The sequence below is a fragment of the Nycticebus coucang genome, chromosome 14 (assembly GCF_027406575.1).
Source record: "Nycticebus coucang isolate mNycCou1 chromosome 14, mNycCou1.pri, whole genome shotgun sequence".
Classification (NCBI taxonomy): domain Eukaryota; kingdom Metazoa; phylum Chordata; class Mammalia; order Primates; family Lorisidae; genus Nycticebus; species Nycticebus coucang.
In genome coordinates this window covers 55,584,558-55,607,976 of record NC_069793.1, presented here as the reverse complement: position 1 = coordinate 55,607,976, position 23,419 = coordinate 55,584,558, and the positions used below count along the sequence as shown (strand labels likewise).

At 42.0% G+C, this 23,419-nt stretch overlaps 1 protein-coding gene and 1 pseudogene across 3 annotated transcripts; one reads left to right on the top strand and one right to left on the bottom strand.

Moving 5' to 3' along the window:
- Positions 1–205: 205 nt before the first annotated feature.
- On the bottom strand, positions 206–22,916 carry NRIP3 (nuclear receptor interacting protein 3). Of its 2 annotated transcripts, XM_053561437.1 has the most exons (8): positions 22,831–22,916; positions 22,276–22,436; positions 5,595–5,756; positions 5,045–5,127; positions 2,412–2,551; positions 1,421–1,473; positions 1,214–1,308; positions 206–912 (listed from the first exon to the last, which is right to left on the bottom strand). In XM_053561437.1, the coding sequence occupies exons 1-8, from the start codon at positions 22,874–22,876 to the stop codon at positions 897–899; spliced, it is 756 nt and encodes a 251-aa protein (XP_053417412.1). In that variant the 5' UTR covers positions 22,877–22,916; the 3' UTR covers positions 206–896. The 2 variants fall into 2 exon arrangements, with proteins under 2 accessions (XP_053417412.1, XP_053417413.1); XM_053561438.1 differs by lacking the exon at positions 22,831–22,916 and having other exon boundaries at positions 22,276–22,556.
- On the top strand, positions 16,697–17,545 carry LOC128565142 (transcription factor BTF3-like; annotated as a pseudogene). The gene has a single exon (XR_008374213.1). The product of XR_008374213.1 is annotated as a transcription factor BTF3-like (transcript).
- Positions 22,917–23,419: the final 503 nt, after the last annotated feature.

The window sequence follows — 23,419 nt, the reverse complement described above, 5'->3', positions numbered from 1 at the left end:
CTACAAGTTCACAGTGAGAGACTATTTCATTCAAGTTTTGTACTTATATTTTTAGGAACTAATATTAGGGCCTAAATGTGACAATCTGGGGCCAAGGAACTTTTAGTGGCTTTGGCACACAGGAGAAAGGGCTATTCAGATCATGCTAGGATCCATCTCTCTAAACATATTCTTCCCCTACTTTGCCTTTTTTTTTTTTTCTTTTACTCACTCTCACCTTTTGCCCTCCTATTAAGGCTTAAAGACAAATGAGGCAGCATGGGAGCCTTGGCTTAGAAGTCAAGTTGGAATTCTAGATTCTGGCACTGACTTAATATATAAACTTAGACAATTCCCTTGCCTCTATGGACATTTAAGGAAAGAGCTGAACTAGATGATATCTCTGAGATTGGGATCTTTTGGATCAATTAATACTTGATTGAGAAATCAATGAATAAATGAGAAGAAATTCTAATTCCAAGACATAGGTATCTTACACCTCTGAAACAGAGGAAGGGAGGTAAAGGTCTGGTTCCTATTTATTATACATTTAGTTATAGGAAAGGAAGCAAGTGTATGGAGTAAAATAATAACCTGGCAGCCCCTATACTTGGCTAATAAAAGCAAATTCCTGGAAGAAGCAGAGAAATGGGCCACAATGAGACCTGGCAGTTTCAAAAAGGGTCTATAAATTAAATGATTAAAGGAGTAAAAAACAATGCCTATAACCAGACAAGATCTCTAAGCACAGACTATAGTCTAAAGAAGTCTTAGTGGGAAGCAGTCCCTGGAGCTTCTATTAGAGGGTAGGACTCGGTCCACAGCAAGTTGCTACTGCCTTTAGTTCAAACCCAGTTTTCTCATTCTGTCAACCTGGTGTGTGTGCACACGTGCAGACATGCTGCAGGCGGTAGTAGTTATGCTTCTGAAGTGCTGTAATGAGAAAGAAATATCAGAAGAGATGATACTAAATTCAAAGAAGTTAAGCTGAAGGCAAGTACAATTTAGCTTTAAAAACTACTCATTTTCCCCATCACTCTGTGTGGTCTCATCACTACTCATTCTGAAATGTGGGCTGCAGAGTTTTGTGGGATGGTGAACTCTGGGGGTGGGGAGACATGGACTTATGGTATGATTGAAAGCTAAAGACAGGATATGACCCCATATCCTGTCTGAGAACCCCCCAGCTCTTAACAAATAAATGTGACTTGACCTGACCCATTTGGATACTCACTTGTCTTCCTTCAAAGAAAATGTCTCCACAAAAGGGATTTCTTCCTTGTCTGTCTTCCCCATGATCAGCCGCTGCTTATCCAAGTTTATGATACACTGAAAATAGGAGAAAAATTGGTCACTGTCAATGATCCCACTGTGAGGTCTCCGTGTGAGAGGATCCCTGCCTCAAAAAGAAGTATCAAGGGGAAAGTAAAGTCAATCCTACCTTCAGGGATCGAAGAGTCTGTAGACCAAGGGACAAGTTTTTCTCATTGTCCTCTAATAGAAACAAAAAACAAAGTAAAATTAAGATTCAGCCATTTCTATCCTTGCTCTAGAAGTCAGCCTGATCATCTTTTAAGTTCCATTCATTCACCAATCCTTCCAATAAACATCTGTTGAGCATCTGGTATATTAAGTAATTTTCCCAGTTCATTAAAGCTACAAGATGATAGAGCAAAGATTCAAACCCAGGTCTTAAAAAAAAAAATTTTTTTTTTTTTGAGATGCAGTCTTACTCTGTCACCCCAGCTAGAGTACTCGAGCATCACCATAGCTCAAACTCCTGGGCTCAAGTGATCCTCCTGCCTCAGCTTCCTGCTGAGTAGCTGACACTACAGGCACTCATCACAAAGGCCAGCTAGTTTTTCTATTTTTAGTAGAGATGAGGTCTTGCTCTTGCTCAGGCTGGTCTCAAACTCCTGAGGTAATGGGACCCTCCATACCTGTGGGAGCTACTGCATGCAGCCCAAACTCAGCTCTTTAACTCTAAAGGACAAAGGCCTTTAGACAAACCCCACTAACTTTGTGTAGTCTAGAATAGAATGTATGAGGAGAAATGTGGGAGGTGGTGGGAAATTATCAAGGGACATATGGCAAAGAAATAAGAGAATCTTTCTCTCTGCCTCAAACTAGTTCATGGAAAGGTCTCAGGGGACATTTTCACCTGTACACAAAAATGTTTGTTTTCTTGCTCTTTTAATTTTTTATCAGAGTCCCATACTTTTTTCCTGATTGATTCTCAGCATGTCTTGAATGTAGCTCAGGGCCCATCAGTACGTTAGAGGGCAAAAATTGGGACAAGATTCATAGTACAGGACAACGAGAATCATTTTGAAAAATCCAACTTTTACAGACATGAGATCTCATGAGGCTTTGGTGGGGGTAGGGAGAAGTTTACATTAGGGTCCATAAGTCCAATACCCTATTCTACTCACCAACCACAGCTGCTGGGCAGTCCAGACGGAGGGAACCCAGTGTAATCACTAGGTGCTCAATCTGGCCCACTACTTTAAGATGCCGGGGTAGAGAAAGCTTTTCTCCATCATGCTTATGAGATCTGACGTGTTCTTTGAGTCTATACCAGAAAGAAAGATAAAATTTCCTTGGTATAGGTTTCTGATAGAATCTGACAATGCCTACCTTCTGATCCACAGCTGGAATTCTCCAGGGATTTCCTGGGATTAATTTACCCAACAAGTACTAGCCACCCTACTTGTTTGTTTTTTTTTTTTTTTGAGACAGAGTCTCACTTTATCACCCTCAGTAGAGTACCATGGCGTCACACAGCCCCCAGCAACATCCAACTCCTGGGCTTAGGCGATTCTCTTGCCTCAGCCTTCCGACTAGCTGGGACTACAGGTGCCCACCGCAATGCCCGGCTATTTCTTAGCCACCCTACTTGTTTCATTACTTTGTCCTAAACATGCTGGGGGATATAAACAATAAAGACTCATCTCCTGTCCTCAAAAGCTTATGTCATCATCTTCACTGGTGAAAGGGAAGAACTGGCACATTTTGCATCATAACACCCCTACCTCTGAGTGAGGCAGCTTAGTTAGCATGTACTTTTACCCATCGGTGGGTAACAGATATCAGACAGGGCAGGTAAATCTTAATTTTAGAAGATTCAATGTCTAATTTTCTCTTTATCCTTTCTATTTCAGTCTCTCCTCATTAAGTATGTCTTAGGCTATGTTAGTGGAGGCAAGGACTTATTTGGTAAATGCATTGATATTGTTATCAGCAAGGAATATCATAGAAAAAATCCTCATTAATTTGTCTGTACAGTGAAGGAAGGAAAGAAACAGCACCAACATTTCACACAGTTATGTAAGCTGATTGGAATAGCTAGTACCCAAGCTATTATGGGTTGGTGGATAAATACTTAATTATGTACTTTCTGTGCCAGTACTTCTGCTTTCTTCCTTTCCTCTCTTTTGGTGTTACAGCCCATCCAATAGAAAAATAATTGCAGTTTTACAGATTGTTATTAATTCTTTTGGAATCAGCAGTCTGCTGCCTAATGATGCACCAGGACATTATTTAGTCTTTCTAGAACCATCATGTTTCACTGAACCTCATTTCTTCACCAAGTAACATTCAGGATTATTCTCATAAGAATACCTTAGTCCTGGACTTTTCCCACCATCATAAATGTACAAAACCCATAGAGCCAACCTGAAAGTGTCATAGTGGTGGTGAGGGGTAAGGTCAGGGTAATAGATATTGTGGCAGGGGTCACTTGTTATACAAATGAAGCTCTGTGTAAACCCTTCCTAAAAATATGGATGTCTTGAATGTAGCTCAAAATGGACCACTATATCTATCTTAGTGGTTGTTTCATTACAGAAATTTGGCTGGGGAATGATTTATTGCATTTAGGGCTAGAGATATAGAAAATGATAATTGGGTTGATCCTACTGATTCTGAGGTAGGTCTCAGGCCTATCTGATCCTTTTTAGGAAAGAGTAGGAAGAAGGAAAGAAATAAAAGTAGAGGTCTAGGGCGGCGCCTGTGGCTCAGTGGGTAGGGCGCTGGCCCCAAATACCGAGGGTGGCGGGTTCAAACCCGGCCCCGGCCAAACTGCAACCAAAAAATAGCCGGGCGTTGTGGTGGGCGCCTGTAGTCCCAGCTACTCGGGAGGCTGAGGCAGAAGAATCGCTTAAGCCCAGGAGTTGGAGGTTGCTGTGAGCTGTGTGATGCCACGGCACTCTACCGAGGGCCATAAAGTGAGACTCTGTCTCTACAAAAAAAAAAAAAAAAAAAAAAGTAAAGGTCTAGAAAAATGAGGTAAGATACAAAATGGCTTTCCTTGATTAAAGAGGGAAAACCCAATTCCAGCTGCTAGGTGTCTGCCTCATACCCAAATCCTAGCAGAGGCAGCAATAGGATCCAATTTTACAAGTTCTCTTTTTAAATTTCAAAATATTGAGGGAGTACAAATGTTTTTGGTTACATGGATTGCTTTTGTAATTCTTGAGTCATGATTATAAGTGTGCCTATCACCCAAATGGTATTAATTATACCCAATTTTATAAGTTCTTTACAGAAAGGAAAGGCACTAAAAAACTATTGATTAATCACACTTATGATGCTCCAGGCCAACAGCAATTGTAGTCTTATTCTCAGTTATGACTGATACTTCTTGGGGATAGGCAGTGTGTCCTCCAGAAAGACTCTTGAGTAAGCCAAGGCCAACTAATCCCTGCTTTTACTCATCTAGGACAAGCTCAACAGGACAGCTCCTTCTAATTTGCTGTCTTGGTGGATCAGGGCAGAACATACAATGAGTAATGGGTCTCATGCTCTATCATTCCAGAGTCCAGAGGTCTTTGATCAAAACTTAAAAGGTGAGAGCTAACAGAAATCGGAGGGCTTCCCTGGCTACTGATTGCTCCTAGCTGACAATCCACCCCCTCTACTAAGGACTCTGGTTTCAGCTGAGATCTGAACTTTGCACAATTCTCTCTGAGCCTCTGTGGAGACACTCACCAACTTTAACCTTGAAATAGACGAAGCAAGGAAGGCATTCAGATCTGACTACCACCCAGCCCAATTAACTACTTACCCCAATCTGTCCACACCGGCTGAAGAGATGAGATTATATTGACAGCCTGTGTCAACCAAGGCTTTCACATCCTTTCCAGCACACTGTGGGGAGGAAATGTACTGTTCAATAGAAGCCAGAGAAGGAAAATAGAAGGGAGATGCTGAGAATAAGCAGCAGATGCCACATGAAAGACAGGGTTGCATTATTCCAATTTATGGGTTGGTAAATCTGCTTTTGATTGGCTCTTCTTCCTGATGAATCCAAGGCTGACAGAAAATCCCAAAGGACGTTGGGTGTTTCATTCTACATACCAAGTAGCTCTTCATCTTTTTCAGAAAAATCACATACCCTTTGTAAATAGATGAAAGCTATGGTCCATAAAGATGCACAGGCATACAAAATATCCATACACTTCCAGTGTTGCAAGAAGTGCCCCTTTAAAATTCATTTATGAATTCCATAATAAAACCCACACCTTATAGAAGAGAATGCCCCACTATTAGGATTATAAAGGACCTGAAATCTTTCTTTCTAGAAAACCCTGTATAAGCTGTTCTAAGAACATTACCTGGCAAGAAACCAAAATCATGTCATCATCCTCAGACTTCTTTAGCCCCTCAGACTTAGCCTGATTGAATTTGTTGGTCTTGGAGGCCCAAGGGACACGACTGCTTCGAAGCTTTGACAGGTTGGTTTCCATGAGGCGCTTCTGCAGGATGTTATGAGGTTGCTTGAGGAATAGAAAACAGAGGCTTCTTAGTGACAGGCCACATCCTTCCTGTCCCATAGTCCCTCAGGTACCACAGAAATAACGAAGAAGCCTCACGTATTATTTATTCTTCCTTCAAGTGGACACTTCACTGGTATTGGAGAGGAGGTACTACAAACCAATTTGCTGTAGCCCACACTGAATGAATGAAGAAGGTGGGACACTGGGAAATGAGGATAGAATGAATTAATATTCTGTGGTTCAAGAAAACTGAGGAACACCTGTGATTTGGAATGCCATGGGGTTGCTGCCTTCCCCTCCCCTTACACGAGCATTCAAAGGAAAAAGAGGTCTCAATCTAGAATAAGTGATCTTCTCTGTATTTTCCCAGGTGACTGAAAGTCAGTACCTTATAGAAAAGGCAGCTAATTCTCATAGGCTGAAGAAACTTAGCTAGCACTATAGTCAGAAGCTCTGCCTACTTTTATATCAAGTCTCACTCCTTTATGGTCTGACATCTTAGACCCATTATGCAGATGTCTTGGTGGCCTTGCTGTCCTGTAGGCTGGGTCACTCATAGGGTAGGCAGGGGGGAATGACAGGAATTCATATGTGCTGCCTCTCAGCAGACACACTTTGGAACCTAGCAGAACCCACGTAATCATCGTCACTTGACCTCAAATCACTGGCTCCTCCTGCCCTATTTTGTAATCCATCTCCCCTCTCTTCAATGGGCCCCAAAGTGGGGGTATAAAAAGGGCAAACACTGATCAAAAAGCAGGGGACTTGATTAGACCTTATATGTGGGTCAGGAAATCTAATGTTGTGAAGCAGAATGAGGAGTGTGAGTTCAAGTCTGGTCTTTGAGCTTAGGAGAAAGTTCCTAGTGTAGAGATATTATGCTCTAGTGTTCATATTCAAAGTGGCCTCCAGAAAGTTTAAGATATAACTTGAAGAGAAGTAATTTGTCTTGAGAAATTTCTATACACAAACATCTTATGCCCAGTTTATAATAACATTTAAAATCCCTCAAAGGACAGCATTTAACCCCAAGTTTCTTTTTTTTTTTTGTAGAGACAGAGTCTCACTTTATGGCCCTGCGTAGAGTGCCGTGGCGTCACACAGCTCACAGCAACCTCCAGCTCCTGGGCTTAAGCGATTCTCTTGCCTCAGCCTCCCGAGTAGCTGGGACCACAGGCGCCCGCCACAACGCCCGGCTATAAAAGACGCACTTTTTTTTTTTTTTTTTTTTGCGTGTGTGGTTTTTGGCGGGGGCTGAGCTTGAACCCGCCACCTCTGGCATATGGGACCAGCGCCCTACCCCTTTGAGCCACAGGCGCCGCCCTAACCCCAAGTTTCTATATAACATACACCAGATGGTAATCTGATTCTAGGGGCAAGGAAGTCACTTTTAGAGGTCCAGAGCCTAGAATCTTTCTGGGGAAGGGTTAGCACTAAAGGTCTTCATTATGTGCCACCTTACAGATTTCTAAGGAAGAATGGAATCACTGTTATGACTCATTGTAACCCTGGTGAAATGAAGAAATGGATTCCCAAAATATACTGATTCTTGGCAAAGCAGGTTCTAAATTAGTATCCTTGGGAAAAAGAAGGGGAAAGGTACTTATAAAGAAAATGAGAGCTTCTTAGTTTGATAAGGGGCTAGAGGAAGTACTAACTCAGATTGTGTGATACAACACTGAGAGAATGCTTTGCTCTTCAAAAGAAATAGAAATTCTTTATTCTAATCTCCCTCACCAATAAGCCTGAATTCCTAGCTCAAGCAGGGTGTTTGTTTCTGTTAAGTCCATGCTTATCAGGATCAACTAAGATAAATTAGAGTTATAGAACTTAAGATCGGAAGGGGCTTTAAAGGCGTCTAATCAAGGCTCTCTTACCTAAAGCTTAGGAGGGTTCTTCTTCTATGTTAGTTTTGCTGAACATCCTTTTATCTGGTTATTCTTTTTTTTTTTTTTTTTTTTTTTTTGGTTATTGGCCGGGGCTGGGTTTGAACCCGCCACCTCTGGCATATGGGACCGGCACCCTACTCCTTGAGCCACAGGCGCTGCCCTATCTGGTTATTCTTAATCTTGCAGAGGAGCCTCCATCAATGGACAGATGAGACAAATGAGGAAAGTTCATCTATCATTCTCCTTGAAGTCATCCCTCTTCTGTATTTGCTTACCTTTCTACTAGATCCATCCTCCATGGGCTATAAAGCATATTCAAAATTCTTAGATATTGAGAAGAAAACCCCTACAAAATCTTAGATCCTGACTCCTCAAATCTACATCCTCTTCTAGTCATATCCTTGTCTAGAATGTCTGAGGTTTTTTTTCTTTAAAAGCCTAAGTCACCATATGTCTATTTCCTGACATCCTACATTTCCCTTACTGAAATCATTTCTCAGTACACCCATCACACCAATAATGATCTCCTAATTTCCAAATCCAATAGACATTTTTTAGCCTTTATTTTAATAGACTTCTATAGTGCACTTGGTCCTGTTGACTATTCCTTTATTCTTTTCTTTAATAACAAAAAGCTTAAACACGTGCTCAAAATATTCAAATGTCACTGAAGTATATAAAATTTATTTTAAAAAGTCTCTCCAACCTCTCAACCCCTTCTTAGTACTACTCCCTATAAATAATGGCCATTAAATTTAGAAGTACATTCTTCCAAAAATATGAATACATTTATAAACATATATAAAAGTAGGATCATATTATAAAACTGTTGTGAACTTTTCTGTTTTCATTGAATATATGAAAGGCATTTTTCCATGTTAGTACAGACTATTTTCTTTTTTTTTTGTAGAGACAGAGTCACACCTTATCGCCCTCGGTAGAGTGCCATGGCATCACACAGCTCACAGCAACCTCCAACTCCTGGGCTTCGGCGATTCTCTTGCCTCAGCCTCCCGAGTAGCTGGGACCACAGGCGCCCGCCACAACGCCCGGCTATTTTTTTGTTGCAGTTTGGCCGGGGCTGGGTTTGAACCTGCCACCCTCGGTATATGGGGCCGGCGCCCTGCTCACTGAGCCACAGGCGCCGCCCAGTACAGACTATTTTCTTCACTCACTTTCATAACTAAAAGTAGTCATAGGATAGTTCAGGAATAGAAAATTTATAGCCAACAAGCCCATGTGAACCTCAGAGGTGTTTTTCTTTGGTCATTTTATTATGCCTGAACGTTTTCAGTCACAACATAGCTGCACATTTACCTGTGCTCCCAAAATTCCACTAAAATGACAGCAAAGGAATAATAAAGGCCTAACCCCAACAGAACAGAAAGAACAGTAAAAGGAAATAAGAAAAAAATAGATAGATGTTTACAAAATTCTGGAATCCGAATGTACAGAAAAGCAGTAACGACCTAGACTAGAGAAAAGTTAAGTGCTTCACACCATTTCACTTCACAGAAGGCTGGAGTTGCAGAGACTGCCAGTTGCCTATTAAAATCCTTGTTCTCCTCATCTCCTGGGCAGGTTCTAGACTATGTTTCCTAGCCCTCCTTGCAGTTAGGCATGGATATATGACTGAGTTCCAGAGAATGAAATGTGAGAAGTGACACACATCACTTCTAGGCTTGGCCCATAAAAATCTCCTGTGCACATTTTTCCATAGTCTTTTCCTCTTCTGACTGGATAAAGTGGAGATGACTCCTGTGATAAACTTCTTAAAGGCCACATGTTGAAGACAGAAGACCATATGGAAGAGGGCTATCTTGCTGACTTTTACATTAGTACTGCTACATAAGAAAAAAACTATTATGTTTGAGCAATTACATATATTAGAATCTAGCTGTAAAAGCATTTTTTCTACTTAAACTAAAACATAGAAAGGCTGAGGAGTTAGAGGTATCAGAACCTCTACCACAGAAGAGTGTTATTAGGGTTGGAAATAGGTTAGTTCAAAACCTACACAAGACTCCCAACTTGACCCAGAGAACTAGGAAGGATGTCAAAAGTTTACTCTTTTTTGGGCAGCGCCTGTGGCTCAGTCGGTAGGGCACCAGCCTCATATACCGAGGGTGGCGGGTTCAAACCCGGCCCCGGCCAAACTGCAACCAAAAAACAAAAATAGCCGGGCGTTGTGGCGGGCGCCTGTAGTCCCAGCTACTCGGGAGGCTGAGGCAAGAGAATCGCTTAAGCCCAGGAGTTGGAGGTTGCTGTGAGCTGTGTGAGGCCACGGCACTCTACCAAGGGCCATAAGGTGAGACTCTGTCTCTACAAAAAAAAAAAAAAAAAGTTTACTCTTTTTGTAAGAGTAAATCAACAGACTCTGATTAACTGATACTTTGGCTAGGCTTTCAGATTTCTATAAAAGCTAAAGGTGAATGTGGGGCCATAATAAGCCAGAACTGAAGGATATAAATTTAAAAATTGAAAAGGCCCACATAGAGCCTAGCATGATAAAAGAAAAAAGAGTCACATTAAGATTTCACATCACTGTGAAATTTTGAAATAGCATGGAAGACAAAGATTCTAAAAGCTTCCAAAGACAAAAGATGACCCAAATACAAAGCATCAGGAACCAGAATGGTATAGGACTGACTACTCAACAGTAACCAAAAGAGGCTAAAAGACAATAGAATGGCACTTTCAAAAAACTGATAGCATAGAATTTCTAAACCTAGTCAAACGACCAATCCAGACACAAGAAAACTGTCTCCCATGCATCCTCAAGAAGCTACTGAAGGATATGCTCCACCAAAGTGAAGTAAACAATAAAGAGAAATGCACAAGCTCCACGAAATAAAGATCCAGTAGAGAAGTGAGGCAAAGGAAATTCTGAGAAAGGTGATGAAGAAAAAATCAAGCCTTAAGAGCAACCAGTTCAAAATGAAATGAGAGAATAAAGGACTTTAGGAAGGATGTTTCCAAGAAATCCATCCATAACTTTAAGTAACTTGAAGGAGACTTAAATTTTACACAGAACATTAAGAAAACGAACCAAGGAAATTAATTTTTGAAAACAAATATTTGTATAAGGAAGCATAATCATACTACATTTGACTCAGCTGTGAATAATATGAACACAGTCATAATAATGTAAGCAGTAAAAAATAATTTTATCCAAAAATAGTGTAACAGGAGAGGGGATATGATAGGAAGGTATAAGAGAATTAAATCTTTATCCATTATAATCAAAAACCAAGAGAGAATGTAAAATCAATAAATCAAGAAATAGCAGTTATTACCATTTACTTAGAAATATGGAGATTCCTAACACAAGCAAGAATTTTAAGTTTTTAGAAGTTTTAAATTATATATGGGTTTTTTTATAAAAATAAGAGTTAAGTAAAAAAATACCCCCATATAGCAAGAAATAGTTCATCCATCCAGCCACAAGAAAACCCAACTTACAGTGATTTAAACAGAGGTTTTTCTCACACAACAAGAAGTCTGGAGAGAGGCAGCTGCTAACATTAGCTCAGTAGCTCAACAACTTCAGGGCTGCTGTCTCTGTAATTCTCACGGGCATTCCCTCATAGTCAGAAGATGGATGCTCAGCTCCTGCTATTACATCCATAATGAAGAAATGAGGAAAGAGAAAGGGGCTATGCTAGTGCCATCCATCTCTTTTACCTTCTGGGAAAAACTTTACCAGAGTTCCCTTAGCAGATATTTTCCCTGCATCTTCTTGGTCAGAACTTACATGGCCACTCCTAGCTGAAAGGAGCAACGGGAGAAAATATAGCTTTTCCAATATCTGTAGAGAAGTCAGACAGATAGAAAAGGGCTGAGAATGGGCGTTTTAGCCAACAATCTCTGCTAGATTATGCAAAAACGAAGGCATGTCCATACACATACAGTGCAATTTAGGCAGGTCTAATGCCGGGTTACCTTATGACCAGCTTAGCACTTATTAAAACAGCACATCATTTATAATTCAGTCATAAAAATACCTTGATTTGACTAACTTTAACTACTAATGAACAGCTGGATTGTTTTCACATGTTTGCCAGTAGAAACAATGCTGCAGTGGGTGCAACTGTTCCATTTTTCTGGAAACTCTCCTCCACTGGCTTCTAAAACCACCTTTCTGTTTATTCTATATCTATCTCTTTCCCTAGTTCCTTTGCCTCTGCTCATTTCTTAACTGTTAGGATACTCATTGGTCTATCTTTGGTCCTTTTCTCTCTCCACATGTCCTCCTACGGCAAATTTATCTGCTTTCATTGCATAAATTACTACCTTATGATAATATTCTATCACATGCCCAGATCTTACTCTTGAGTTTTAGACCCATAGATCCAACTTCCTTTTTGAAATTCTCTACTTAGACATTCCACAGGTACTTCAAACTTAAAATTATCCCCCTGATTTTTCCTCACAAAACTTGCACGTTCTCTCTCACCCCTATCTCCTAAGTAAAATTCTGCCTCCTTAAGACCTCTCATTTTCCTCTTCATTTCTAATACTAAATCCAAGCAATAACATTACTTACATGGCCCCTTTACCCTATGGTGGTTATCTCACCAGCTGTATCCAACCAAAATTCTCAATGTAGCATTTAAGGTCTTCCACTAACTACTACTCATCCTCCTTCCCAGTCATATCTTTTAAATTATTATTCCACAAATGTTTTCTATTTTAGGCAAATTACCACTTGTTACATATTAACTTGGGCAAATCACTAATCTCTCTTGCAGACTGGGTGCCCGTAGCTCAATGGTTAGAGCGCCAGCCCTGTGCACTAATCTCTCTCAGGATAACTTTTCTCTAAGCCTCACTTTCTTCATCCATAATAAAAGATCCTGAGCTCCAGAATCTTGTTCAGTTTTTTTTCTTTTTTTTTTGGTTTTTGGCCGGGGCTGGGTTTGAACCCGCCACCTCCAGCATATGGGACCGGCGCCCTATTCCTTGAGCCACAGGCACCTCCCTCTTGTTCAGTTTTAATATTTTGGGTTACTTCCTTTCTATCAACTTTGGTAAATAGTGCCACTATACACCCACTCTTGATTCTAACCTCCCATGACAAATATTGCTTTTTTTGTTTTAATTTTTTTTTTTTTTTTTTTGAGACATAGTCTCACTCGGTTGCCCTGAGTAGAGTGCTGTGGCATTACTCAGCACTCTGTGGCTCATAGCAACCTTAGACTCTTGGGCTTAAGCAATCCTCTTGCCTCAGCCTCCCAAGTAGCTGGGACTACCATCCATTCTCTGCATACCAACCACAGTAAGCTTTCAAAAACGTAAGTCAGGAATACATTCTTTTACTCAAAACCCTTCAATGACTTCCCACCGTTTTTCAGAAAAACTCAAATATTTTACCATTTTACCATGATCTATAGGGCTCTGTAACATCTGCTCCCTGTCCTTCCCTCTAACTTCCATATGCAAACCACTCTCCCCTTTATTCATTCAGATTCAGCTCTATAATACTCACTTCCTTGCTCAAAAACCCTTTCCCATTCTAACACCTTTGCACCTGCTGTTCCCTCTGCTTGAAATGTCCTTCCCCTAATATTTCATATAGTTAGCTCACTCCTTCAAGGTTACCTTCCCTGACCATACCACTGAAAGTAGATACTCCACCTCTTTAGTTACTAACACATCCACTGTTTCTTCCTTAGTAATTATAAATGCAGAATAATTCTGTTTAATTTACTTATTTACTATTTCATTCTCCCCTACTAGAACATTAGCTGCACAAGGGCAGAGACCTTGACTGTCTTGATCACAGCTATATCCCAGCTCTAGACATACTACTGAAAGAACATCAGATTCCCTTCATACCAAATATATTTAATACTTTGTACTACTTGTATCACCATCCTTTTTTTTAATGTATCCCCACTTTTTCTTCTGTGTTTACTGAAATATTTGATTTTTAAGGGTTGTGTTGATGTCCTTCAAGACACACAATACTAATTAGCAAGATGGGTGCCGCAGATACCATGGTAGGTTTGGACATAATTTTCAAGTCATCTTCCTGACATGAATTCTGCTTTATGCTAAACATCAACAAGGCAGCTACTAATCTAAGCAGTTCCTGGTTTTCTACCATTCTTGAAATGTACCTGCTAGACCCATCTATACTCTAGCCAGGCAAGTTCAAATTTGTTGCCTCTATCACCATCAAAGAGCTTCTGAAGGAAATGGACATTGGAGGCAGTTCTGTATTCTGGGTAGAAATAGCTGAGTTTCCTAAATCTGGCACTTACACTGCTTAAACATATCTTTTACCCAGGCAGTAGAGTACAGTGAGGTGAGAGAAATGCAGGATGCCATGGAATTATGATTTGAGCCAAAATTTCTCAATCCCTTTATCCATGCCACACTGAATCCAGACAGAAAGAATCTAATGAATTTCTGTGCTCCGTAGAATAAACCAGATTGGCAAACAGGAGAACTGACAAAGGCCTGCCTCTTTGTAGCATTTACTCCCAGGATTAAAATTCAAGTTCTCTAACTAGCAATAGACTCACAACTAGAGCTGCCTACAAAGGTCAGCAAATATATCCCACATACCAAATCCAACCTGCTGCCTGTTTTATAAATAAAGTTTTGTTGGAACACTACCAACCCTAGTCACTTTTTGATCATGGCTGCTTTTGTACTATAAGAGCAAAGTAGTTGAGACAGAGACTGTTTGACCTGCAAAGCCAAAAATATTTACTAGCTAATAGTTTACAGAAAAAGTTTGTCAACCCTGGACTTATGGTAGTATTTAAAAGCATATGATTTGGGCTGGGCACACTGGCTCATGCCTGTGATCCTAGCAGTCTGGAAAGCTGAGGCAGAAGGATCACTTTAGCTGAGGAGTTCAAGACCAGCCTAAGCAAGAGCAAGACTCCTGTCTTCACTAAAAATAGAAAAATTAGCCAGGTGTTGTGGCAGGTGCCTGTAGTCTCAGCTGCATGGGAGTCTGAGAGGAGAGGATTGCTTAAACCCAGGAGTCAGAGGTTGCTGTGAGCTGGGCTGACAACATGGAACTCTGCCCTTGGCAATAGAGTGAGATTCTGTCTCGAAAAAAGCATGTTCCGAAATTAGAGCTGAGTCCAAGGTTAAGCACCTCCCAGGGATTTTTAGAGGATTAAGTGAGAGAATCCATGTAAATCATTTACTAATATCATGTCAGATTTGGTATACATATAACATTTGAGTGTTATATGTATATATACATATACATATATGTTATATGTATATATACATATAACATATGTTACATGTATATATACATATACATATCCTTGAACAACGTGGATTTGAATTGAAGATTTTTTCAATGAAAGTTACACTGATATGCCTATCTCTCCTACCTCCTTTCCCATCTCCTGCGCCTTTTCTGCCTTTGCCACCCCTCAGACAGCAAGACCAACCCCTCCTCTTCCTCCTCAGTCTGTTCAACATGAAGACAATGAAGATGAAGACCTCTAAGATACTCCACTTCCACTTAATAAATGGTAAATATATTTTCTTTTCCTTATCTCTTATTTCCTTATCTCTTCTTTAAGCTTGCTTCATTATAAAAACACAGTATAGAATACATATAACATAGAATATGCGTTAATCAACTGTTTGTTATTGGTAAGGCTTCCAGTCAATAATAGGCTAGTATTAGTTAAATTCAGGGGAATTAAAATCTATATGTGGATTTCTGACTGTATAGAGGATTGGTGCCCCAACTCCCCACATAGCTCAAGGGTCAACTGTATGTGGATTTTAAATTCTCATACATAGCCTAAAAGTGAATATGGATATCATTCTTCCCCCCACGCCCCCTTTTAGGAAAAATCATCCTACCCCATTTTAGTTCTCATACAGTCTATAGATAAACACAGACTCCTGTCAAACCCAGGTTACATACCTCTATCTCTGTGCCTTCTCTCTGCTTACTAGCTAAATACACAACACATGACCCATTCTACCCCAAGGGAAAACAGACAAATTGTCCTTGGGTTTACAGTTGCTCAAAAACATATGGGAATCTATCTAAGGCAGGCTGTCACACTGCTGCAGGCCTTCTATGTTCTGTTTATTTGCCTTTGACCCAACAGACACATTATTTCAGAGAAAACAGTTATTTCTGATTGTTATCTGGTTTGTGGGTTGATCTGAGACTGTGATTTGTCAGCTGCCCTTGGGGGATGCATTTTTGTTAGAAAGGATTCACAATGGGCAAGGAATTAAACTAGATAACCTGTAAAATGTTTCTTACTGTGAGGATTTACAAAGCATACTCTGGAGGCAGACCTCTCTCATACTATCTTACAGTTAGCTGGCTCATAGAGAATGATGAAGTTGTAATGGAATGTTGGTTTCCATCCTTATCATCACCCCAGGCCACAGTAAACACTTCTTCCACTGAACTATTCTTTTTCTTTTTTTTGTTGCTGTTGTTGTGAGACAGAGCCTCAAGCTGTTGCCCTGGGTAGAGTGCTATGGCTTCACAGCTCACAGCAACCTCTAGCTCCTGGGCTCAAGTGATTCTCCTGCCTCTGCCTCCCAAGTAGTTGGGACTACAGGTGCCCGCCACAACGCCTAGCTATTTTTTGGTTGCAGCTGTCGTTGTTGTTTGGTGGGTCCAGGCTGGATTCGAACCCACCAGCTCAGGTGTATGTGGCTGGCACCTTAGCTGCTTGAGCTACAGGTGCCGAGCCCCACTGAACTATTCATCTCGGCAACTAGCACAGGGTGCTTGGTGGTGGTGTTTATCTTCTTGTAGAACTGTCTATTTAACATCTACATTTAAATAACTAATAGAGATACCAAACTTAACTTGTTCAAAAATCAAACTCTTAATTTTTATTCTCTATCCTCAACATACTCTCCCTATAGTCTTGCCCATTTCACTAAATGATAACTCTGTTCTTCCAATTGCTAGGTCAAAAAATTTGAGGTCATCCATGAACACTCTTCCTTTCAGAAGAATCCATCAACTAAATCCCTTAGTTTTGCCTTCAAAATCTATCCAGAATATGCTCCTCTAGCTGCCATCTTGCGTCTCGGCATGTGTGCGCTTAAACTCAGCTGGTCTACCCAAGACCCCCTGAGCACCAACCCTAGTCCCCCACGTGGCCCCCTTTACGCTCCGACAAGATGAAAGAAACTATCATGAACCAAGAGAAACTCGCCAAACTGCAGGCACAAGTGCACATTGGTGGGAAAGGAACTGCTCGCAGGAAGAAGAAGGTGGCTCATAGAACAGCTACAGCAGATGATAAAAAACTTCAGTTCTCCTTAAAGAAGTTAGGGGTAAACAATATCTCTGGTATTGAAGAGGTGAATATGTTTACAATCAAGGAACAGTGATCCACTTTAACAACCCTAAAGTTCAGGCATCTCTGGCAGCAAACACTTTCACCATTACAGGCCATGCTGAGACAAAGCAGCTGACAGAAATGCTACCCAGCATCTTAAACCAGCTTGGTGCAGACAGTCTGACAAGCTTGAGGAGGCTGGCTGAAGCTCTGCCTAAACAATCTGTGGATGGAAAAGCACCACTTGCTACTGGAGAGGATGATGATGATGAAGTTCCAGATCTTGTGGAGAATTTTGATGAGGCTTCCAAGAATGAGGCAAACTGAATTGAGTCAACTTCTGAAGATGAAACTTGAAGAAGTTACTGGGAGCTGCTATTTTATATTATGACTGCTTTTTAAAATTGTTTTTGTTTATGGATCTAACAAAATCTAGATCTCTAATATTTTTAAGCCCAAGCCCCTTGGACATTGCAGCTCTTTTCAGTTTTTGCTTATACATAATTCATTCTTTGCAGCTAATTAAGCTGAAGAAGCCTGGGAATAAAGTTTGAAAGAAAGGTTAATAAAGTTCTTTGCCTAGAAAAAAAAAAAATCCATCCAGAATATGATCTTTTCTTTTCTCCTTCACAGCTATCACACTGCTCGAAGGCACCATCATCTCTCACCAGATTACTGCATAACTGCCTCCTAATTAGTCTTCTCCTTCCACTCCTGCTCTCTGAAGTCTAAACCACCTACAAGCCCAAGTAATATTTTCATAAAATAAGTCATATGTCACCTCTGTGCTCAAAATCTTCCACTGGCCTCCCATCTCAGATTACAAACCAAATGCCTGCAAAATGGCTTCCCACTACATCTCTGATGTTATCTCCTACTACCTACCCCTCTTACTTATTTTGTTCTAACCACACTGGCCTTCTTATAATTCTTCAATCATGTCAAGCACACTGATGTCTCAGGCCTTTGCACTTGCTATTCCTTCTGCCCTGGAACACTCTTCTCCAAGATACTTTGCTCCCTCATTCCTGATAATACACTGTATTTCCTCAAATGTAATTTTATCAGAGAGGCCTTTTCAGGTTACCCTGTTAAAATATCAAGTCTGCCCTCCTTATTCTTCTTATTTTTATTTGTGTTCCTCATAGCACTGATTATTACCTGATATATATTTACTTGATTTTATTTTCTTCCCCTTTCTCCTACAAGAACACAGGTTCTATGAGGCAAGAACATATGGGGGAAGAGGACACATTCGTTTTAATTTAAACGAAGGCAAGAATTTTGTTTTGGTTCCCTATTCTATCTCCAATGTCTAAATTACTGCCTGACATGTAGTGGGTGCTGAATAATTACCTGTATAATAAATTAATCTGTACTGTCCTTCCCCCCAACCTATAAACTCCTTATAAAAAGAAACTTTTCCATCTTCATCTTTGTGGTCTTACCCCTAGACTGTGAGACTGTGTCCTGAACACAGCAAGTATTCAAATAATGTTTGCTATAACTAGGATGCAATTACGAATCTGCAAATCTTCAATTTGTGTCAGATCCTGGTGGTGTACTGGTATTTCAAGGTCCTCTTCTAAGGCTTCAAAGTTCTGTAGCTCAAGACTTGTGGCATTGGGTGGCACCTGTGGCTCAAGGAGTAGGGCGCCGGTCCCATATACCGGAGGTGGTGGGTTCAAACTCAGCCCCGGCCAAAAAAAAAAAACCACACACACACACACAAAAAAAGACTTGTGGCATTATAGATATTTTGCAGCATTATGAATGGCTAATTATAGGGCACAGCCCAGGGCTGCTCTAAAAAAAAAAAAAAATCTATCTAGAATATGATCTTTTCTTGTCTCCTTCAAATACCTGACAGAGATTCTGATCAGGTATTTTATGGTAAGTTTGCTTCATTGTGTTCTGCCATTTCTCTCCTGGCCTTCATTCTTAATTCTAGTCAGTTTTGCAAAAGCATCTGGTTACAAACAAAATCGATAATAGGCAGAAAAGAAAAACTCTCAGACAAGTAAGAATGTGGCTTAATGCATACAGGTCAGTAATTATATCATGTAGGAAAGGTAGCTATAGTTACGTAACATGACTTGTTTTAAATTTAAAAATCCTTAGCACAGGGGTGGCGCCTGTGGCTCAGTCGGTGGGGCGCCAGCCCCATATACCGAGGGTGGCGGGTTCAAGCCTGGCCCCGGCCAAATTGCAACCAAAAAATAGCCGGGCGTTGTGGCGGGCGCCTGTAGTCCCAGCTACTCGGGAGGCTGAGGCAAGAGAATCGCTTAAGCCCAGGAGTTGGAGGTTGCTGTGAGCTGCGTGAGGCCACGGCACTCTACCGAGGGCCATAAAGTGAGACTCTGTCTCTACAAAAAAAAAAAAAAAAAAAAAAATCCTTAGCACAATGAGAAGAACTTTTATGAACCTAATAGCTCAAAAAAGAAAAATTACAATAGGCAAAACTCCAAAAATGAAGAGATAATGTTTTTCTCCAGCTTTACCAAGTTTTTAAAAAAAATAAACCATATTATATATCACTCATATCTCTGGTTTTAATTCTTAATCTAAAAAAGAAAAATAATACAAGATGAAAGGATAAACAAGAGAACCAGACATAGGAAATATGATTAATTTCCACAGCAAACTTTGTAGCAATCAACTCCACACACATAGGAAACAGGGTACAGAAAGTGGGAACCACAGTTCAGAATTTAGCAGTCAACTGCTGTGTGTCACATCTCTGCCCAAGAAAACATGACCACCTTTGATTGCTTTTGGGTGCCCTCTGACCCAAAAAGGACTAGAAAGCTGGTATCAAACAGTTAACATTACAGAAAGAGCATAGTAATCCAGAAATCCTAACAATATAATTCAAATATAGGTTACTAACGTAAAGAAAAATCACCCACAATCTTCACACTGGCTTAAGCCCCAGAGTCAATGAAAATGAATGTGTCCTCTTCCCCCAATCTCTCTCTGGTGCTACCCCCTTCCCTGTCTTGTATCCCTTCTATTAAGATTATACTATAAACTACTTAAAGTAAGAACAATTAATTTGAGCATCCTCCAAATTTCACTTACAGTGAGAGAAAATGGAATCGACACTAGCCTATCCTACCAGATAGATATATTTATAAAGTAAAGTGATAAGAATATACTTCTGGGCGGCGCCTGTGGCTCAACGGGTAGGGCGCCGGTCCCATATGCCGGAGGTGGCGGGTTCAAGCCCAGCCCCGGCCAAAAAAAAAAAAAAAAAAAAAAAAAGAATATACTTCTAAGGTCATCTCTAAGATTGTTCTGAGACTGCAGCATCAGTTCCAAGAGAGCTTAAGCATGATGCCTCACCCCAGCACTGTAGCCCTCCTAGCCCTGCCTCGGTTTCTGTGGCCTGTTCTTGCTCTTCCGTGCAATCACTTGCACAGGTATGAGAAAAGTGAAAGAGGGAAATCAATTCCAAGACAATGGGGTACAGAAAGTGCAAACCATAGTTCAGAGCCTTGTGTTCAATTGCTATGTGTCACACCCATGCAATGTACTACTTAAGGATCCTTTTGCTTTGCAGCCTATGTTCTATGTTGTCAGCTCTTCATGGCTAAACTGAGACAGACTGGAGTCAGAAAAGCAGATGGCATTCTTACATAGCATGAAGTAGGGTAAGAAATCCTAGACAGAAGGCTGCAGAGGTAGTTCTTCTGAACCAAGAAGCGCCCTGATAATCCAGGACAACCAAATGTCAATTATCTTAAATCCAGCATGAAAAAAATTCACATTTTAATCCTAATACTTCTTTATTGATTCTTGAGGCTTCCAAGAACTAGGATTATTTTGGCCTGAAGGAAAGAAGACTTGGACTTGATTTGCTAAATGAAGCTAGACTGCTTTAAAGAGAAAGAAGTGAAGAGAAAATTCTCTTTTTTTTAAGAATACATTTCAGTCATAATCACTCTGGGTTAGCATGAAACAGATTGACTATCTTGTGGCTTGTACAGAAAAAAAGCTTTTTAAAAACAGAGCCAGATAAGTGGAGTAGACATCCCCTGCACATAAGTAACTAACTGCAAAAATGAGAAATCTCATATTGATATCTGTATATTTTTAGAGCTATTTAATTAAAAAGAAAGGGAAGTAGATGCAGAAGCTCTGCTCTCCATTACTATCCCAGGGAAATGCCATTTTCAGTGAACCTGGACTGACAATTGCATCTAAAATTAAACATTCCAAAAGCTTAAAATGAAAAATACTAGAAAAATTACACACACAGCACCTATTTCATTTGTAAAATACATTTAATTAATATTTTCTAAGTTACTGCCCCCAACGAATAAAGTGATTTTGAAATTTAAGAAAACGATCAAACTACAAGAAAACCGCAAGAAAAAAACTACAAAGCTAAACATAAACTTGGCCCCACATCACTACAGAGACTGAGGGATGATAGTCAGATTTGGTTATTTACACTGGCAACCTTTAGCCATCCATTCCCATTCCATAGACAGGGCAGTTTGATCTTTGAACTCAGAGTCCCGTCCTGGGCCTCTCTTAATGCCGAGAACAACCATGCCAGAAAAAACTACCAGCTGTGCCAATTATCCCAGCTGCAACTCTACACATTGGCTGGTCCCTAAGCTGGAGCAGCCTGGCTTTCTCTCTACCCCTGAGGGTGGGGGTGGGAGATGAGAAAAGATAAAAATGATGAAGAGATGTTTGGGGTTCAGGTAACCTTCTTGTTCGACCCCTTCTCTCCTCTCTGCCTATTCAGATGTTATGTCAAAAGCAGATAAGACCAAAACCAAGCAGAGAGGTAGATTTTGCATAGTAGGGCGGTGGATTCAATAAAAGTCATCAGGATATGACGACTGTCAAGAAACCCCCTTTGCACTTCTTTCTCTCCTCACACAGCCATTAGGAGTCACCTCTGTCTGGGTCACAAGGATGCTACGCAGCCTGTGAGGCCGGGGGGAGATGCCCTCGCTGCAAGCCTCAAGCCCCATGAACAAATTCGGTATGAAGGAAGGACACCTCAGGGCTAGAGGGGCAGGGCAGTGGAGACCCTTCTACTGGAGAGGAGCGAGACACACAGGGAGGAAGCAGAGTTGACGCGAGGGCGAGCTGCAAAAGCTACGACGGAATCCTAGAGAAACCCGAGCAGGGGGATGTCGGATGGGGAGAAATCCCTGATAGCAACAGCGAGACAGTGGGCAGTGACTCAGTGAAAGCGGCAAAGGTCAAGCCCCGGGAGACTGCACAGCTTGAAGGTGACGGGTCCGCGAGGGCCGGAGGAGAGGCGGCGGGGATTCCGAGGCAGGCGCGGTCGCGGGGTCTCACCGTGTCCTTGGACGAACCCAGCTTCTTGAGGCCGTCCAGGGGCAGCAGGTCAGCGGAGTCCTTGTGGATGAACTGCACAGCCTGCTTCACCCGGCGCTGCTGTCGCAGCGACGCTGCCTCCCGCATGTCGGTCTCCTTGCGGCTGCCCTCGGTCAGGAGCCCTGAGTAAAACATCGCTTAAGCGCCAAGACCCAAGGAGCTCCCGCAACCCCAGCTCCTTCTGCCTCGAGCGCTTCCAGCGCCGCAAGGGCCGCGCGCGTTTTATAGCCGAGCGTGACGTCACACGGAGCAGCCAGTGCGCGCGCGGGGGGGCGGGACCGGCACGGCGCCCCCTCCTGGCGCACGGCTGTCCAGCCTCCCGCGTCCACTATCCGAGAATACGCCAGGGAGGCGCGGACAGCGCAGGCAGAACTGACCCGAGGACCAATGGTCCACCATGCTCGCTTAACCCAACCGCTCCTCTCCGGTGTGGGTGTCCCGTATACCCTGATCAATGCCCGAGCAGCTTCTCACCCCCAGCCGTCGCCCCTCTCTTGCCCCCCAGTTCTGGCTCACCTGTCCAAGCCGTGGCCGACCCGGGGATCACTGACAGCTGGGCCATGCCTCGAGTGCCGCTGCCCGCACCACTGCTTGGCCTCGCAGATTCAAACCTCCGCGGCCCCTCCCGGAGCCGGCGTGTCCACAGCCCGGGTACCGGAGGGCGCGGCGCGCTCCCAAGTTGGGAGAGCTCAGGATTTCTCCAACTTCAGATTGGTCTCCACCCACTGGGCAACGTGATTGGGGAGAGGGCAGCCGGTGGAGGCGGCCTTCCGGGGACCCTCCTCCTCCAAGCACCCTATGCCTGGGATCCGGGAGCCTGGCATTCGAGCTTCGGAGCCGAGGAAGCAGATCCCCCCAGGGTTGGGGAGTAGCGAGGGTCCCCGCTTTTGCGAGAACGCACAGGGCTGCGAACCCTACACCTACTCTCGGGTACACTGACAGAAAAAAACACCCGTTTTTCTCAGCAAATGCTAAGACATACCCTCGAGAGGGTCTTTCACCCATCTCCAGCCTCCTTGTGGGAGCAATTGGAACGAGTTTTTCTTCGTGAATCATTGATACTTTCAAGTCATTCTAACAGGGCCTTGAGGAACCTTTGGTTCTG

Bases quoted from the DNA above. Each gene is read 5' to 3' on its own strand.
- NRIP3 (XM_053561437.1), bottom strand. From the start codon at position 22,876: ATGGCCCAGCTGTCAGTGATCCCCGGGTCGGCCACGGCTTGGACAG. The intron at 5,757-22,275 runs GTGAGACCCCGC...CTATTCCTCAAG, and splicing joins TGGGTTCGTCCAAGGACACG to CAACCTCATAACATCCTGCA. The intron at 1,474-2,411 runs GTGAGTAGAATA...TGTTTCTATTAG, and splicing joins CTGCCCAGCAGCTGTGGTTG to AGGACAATGAGAAAAACTTG.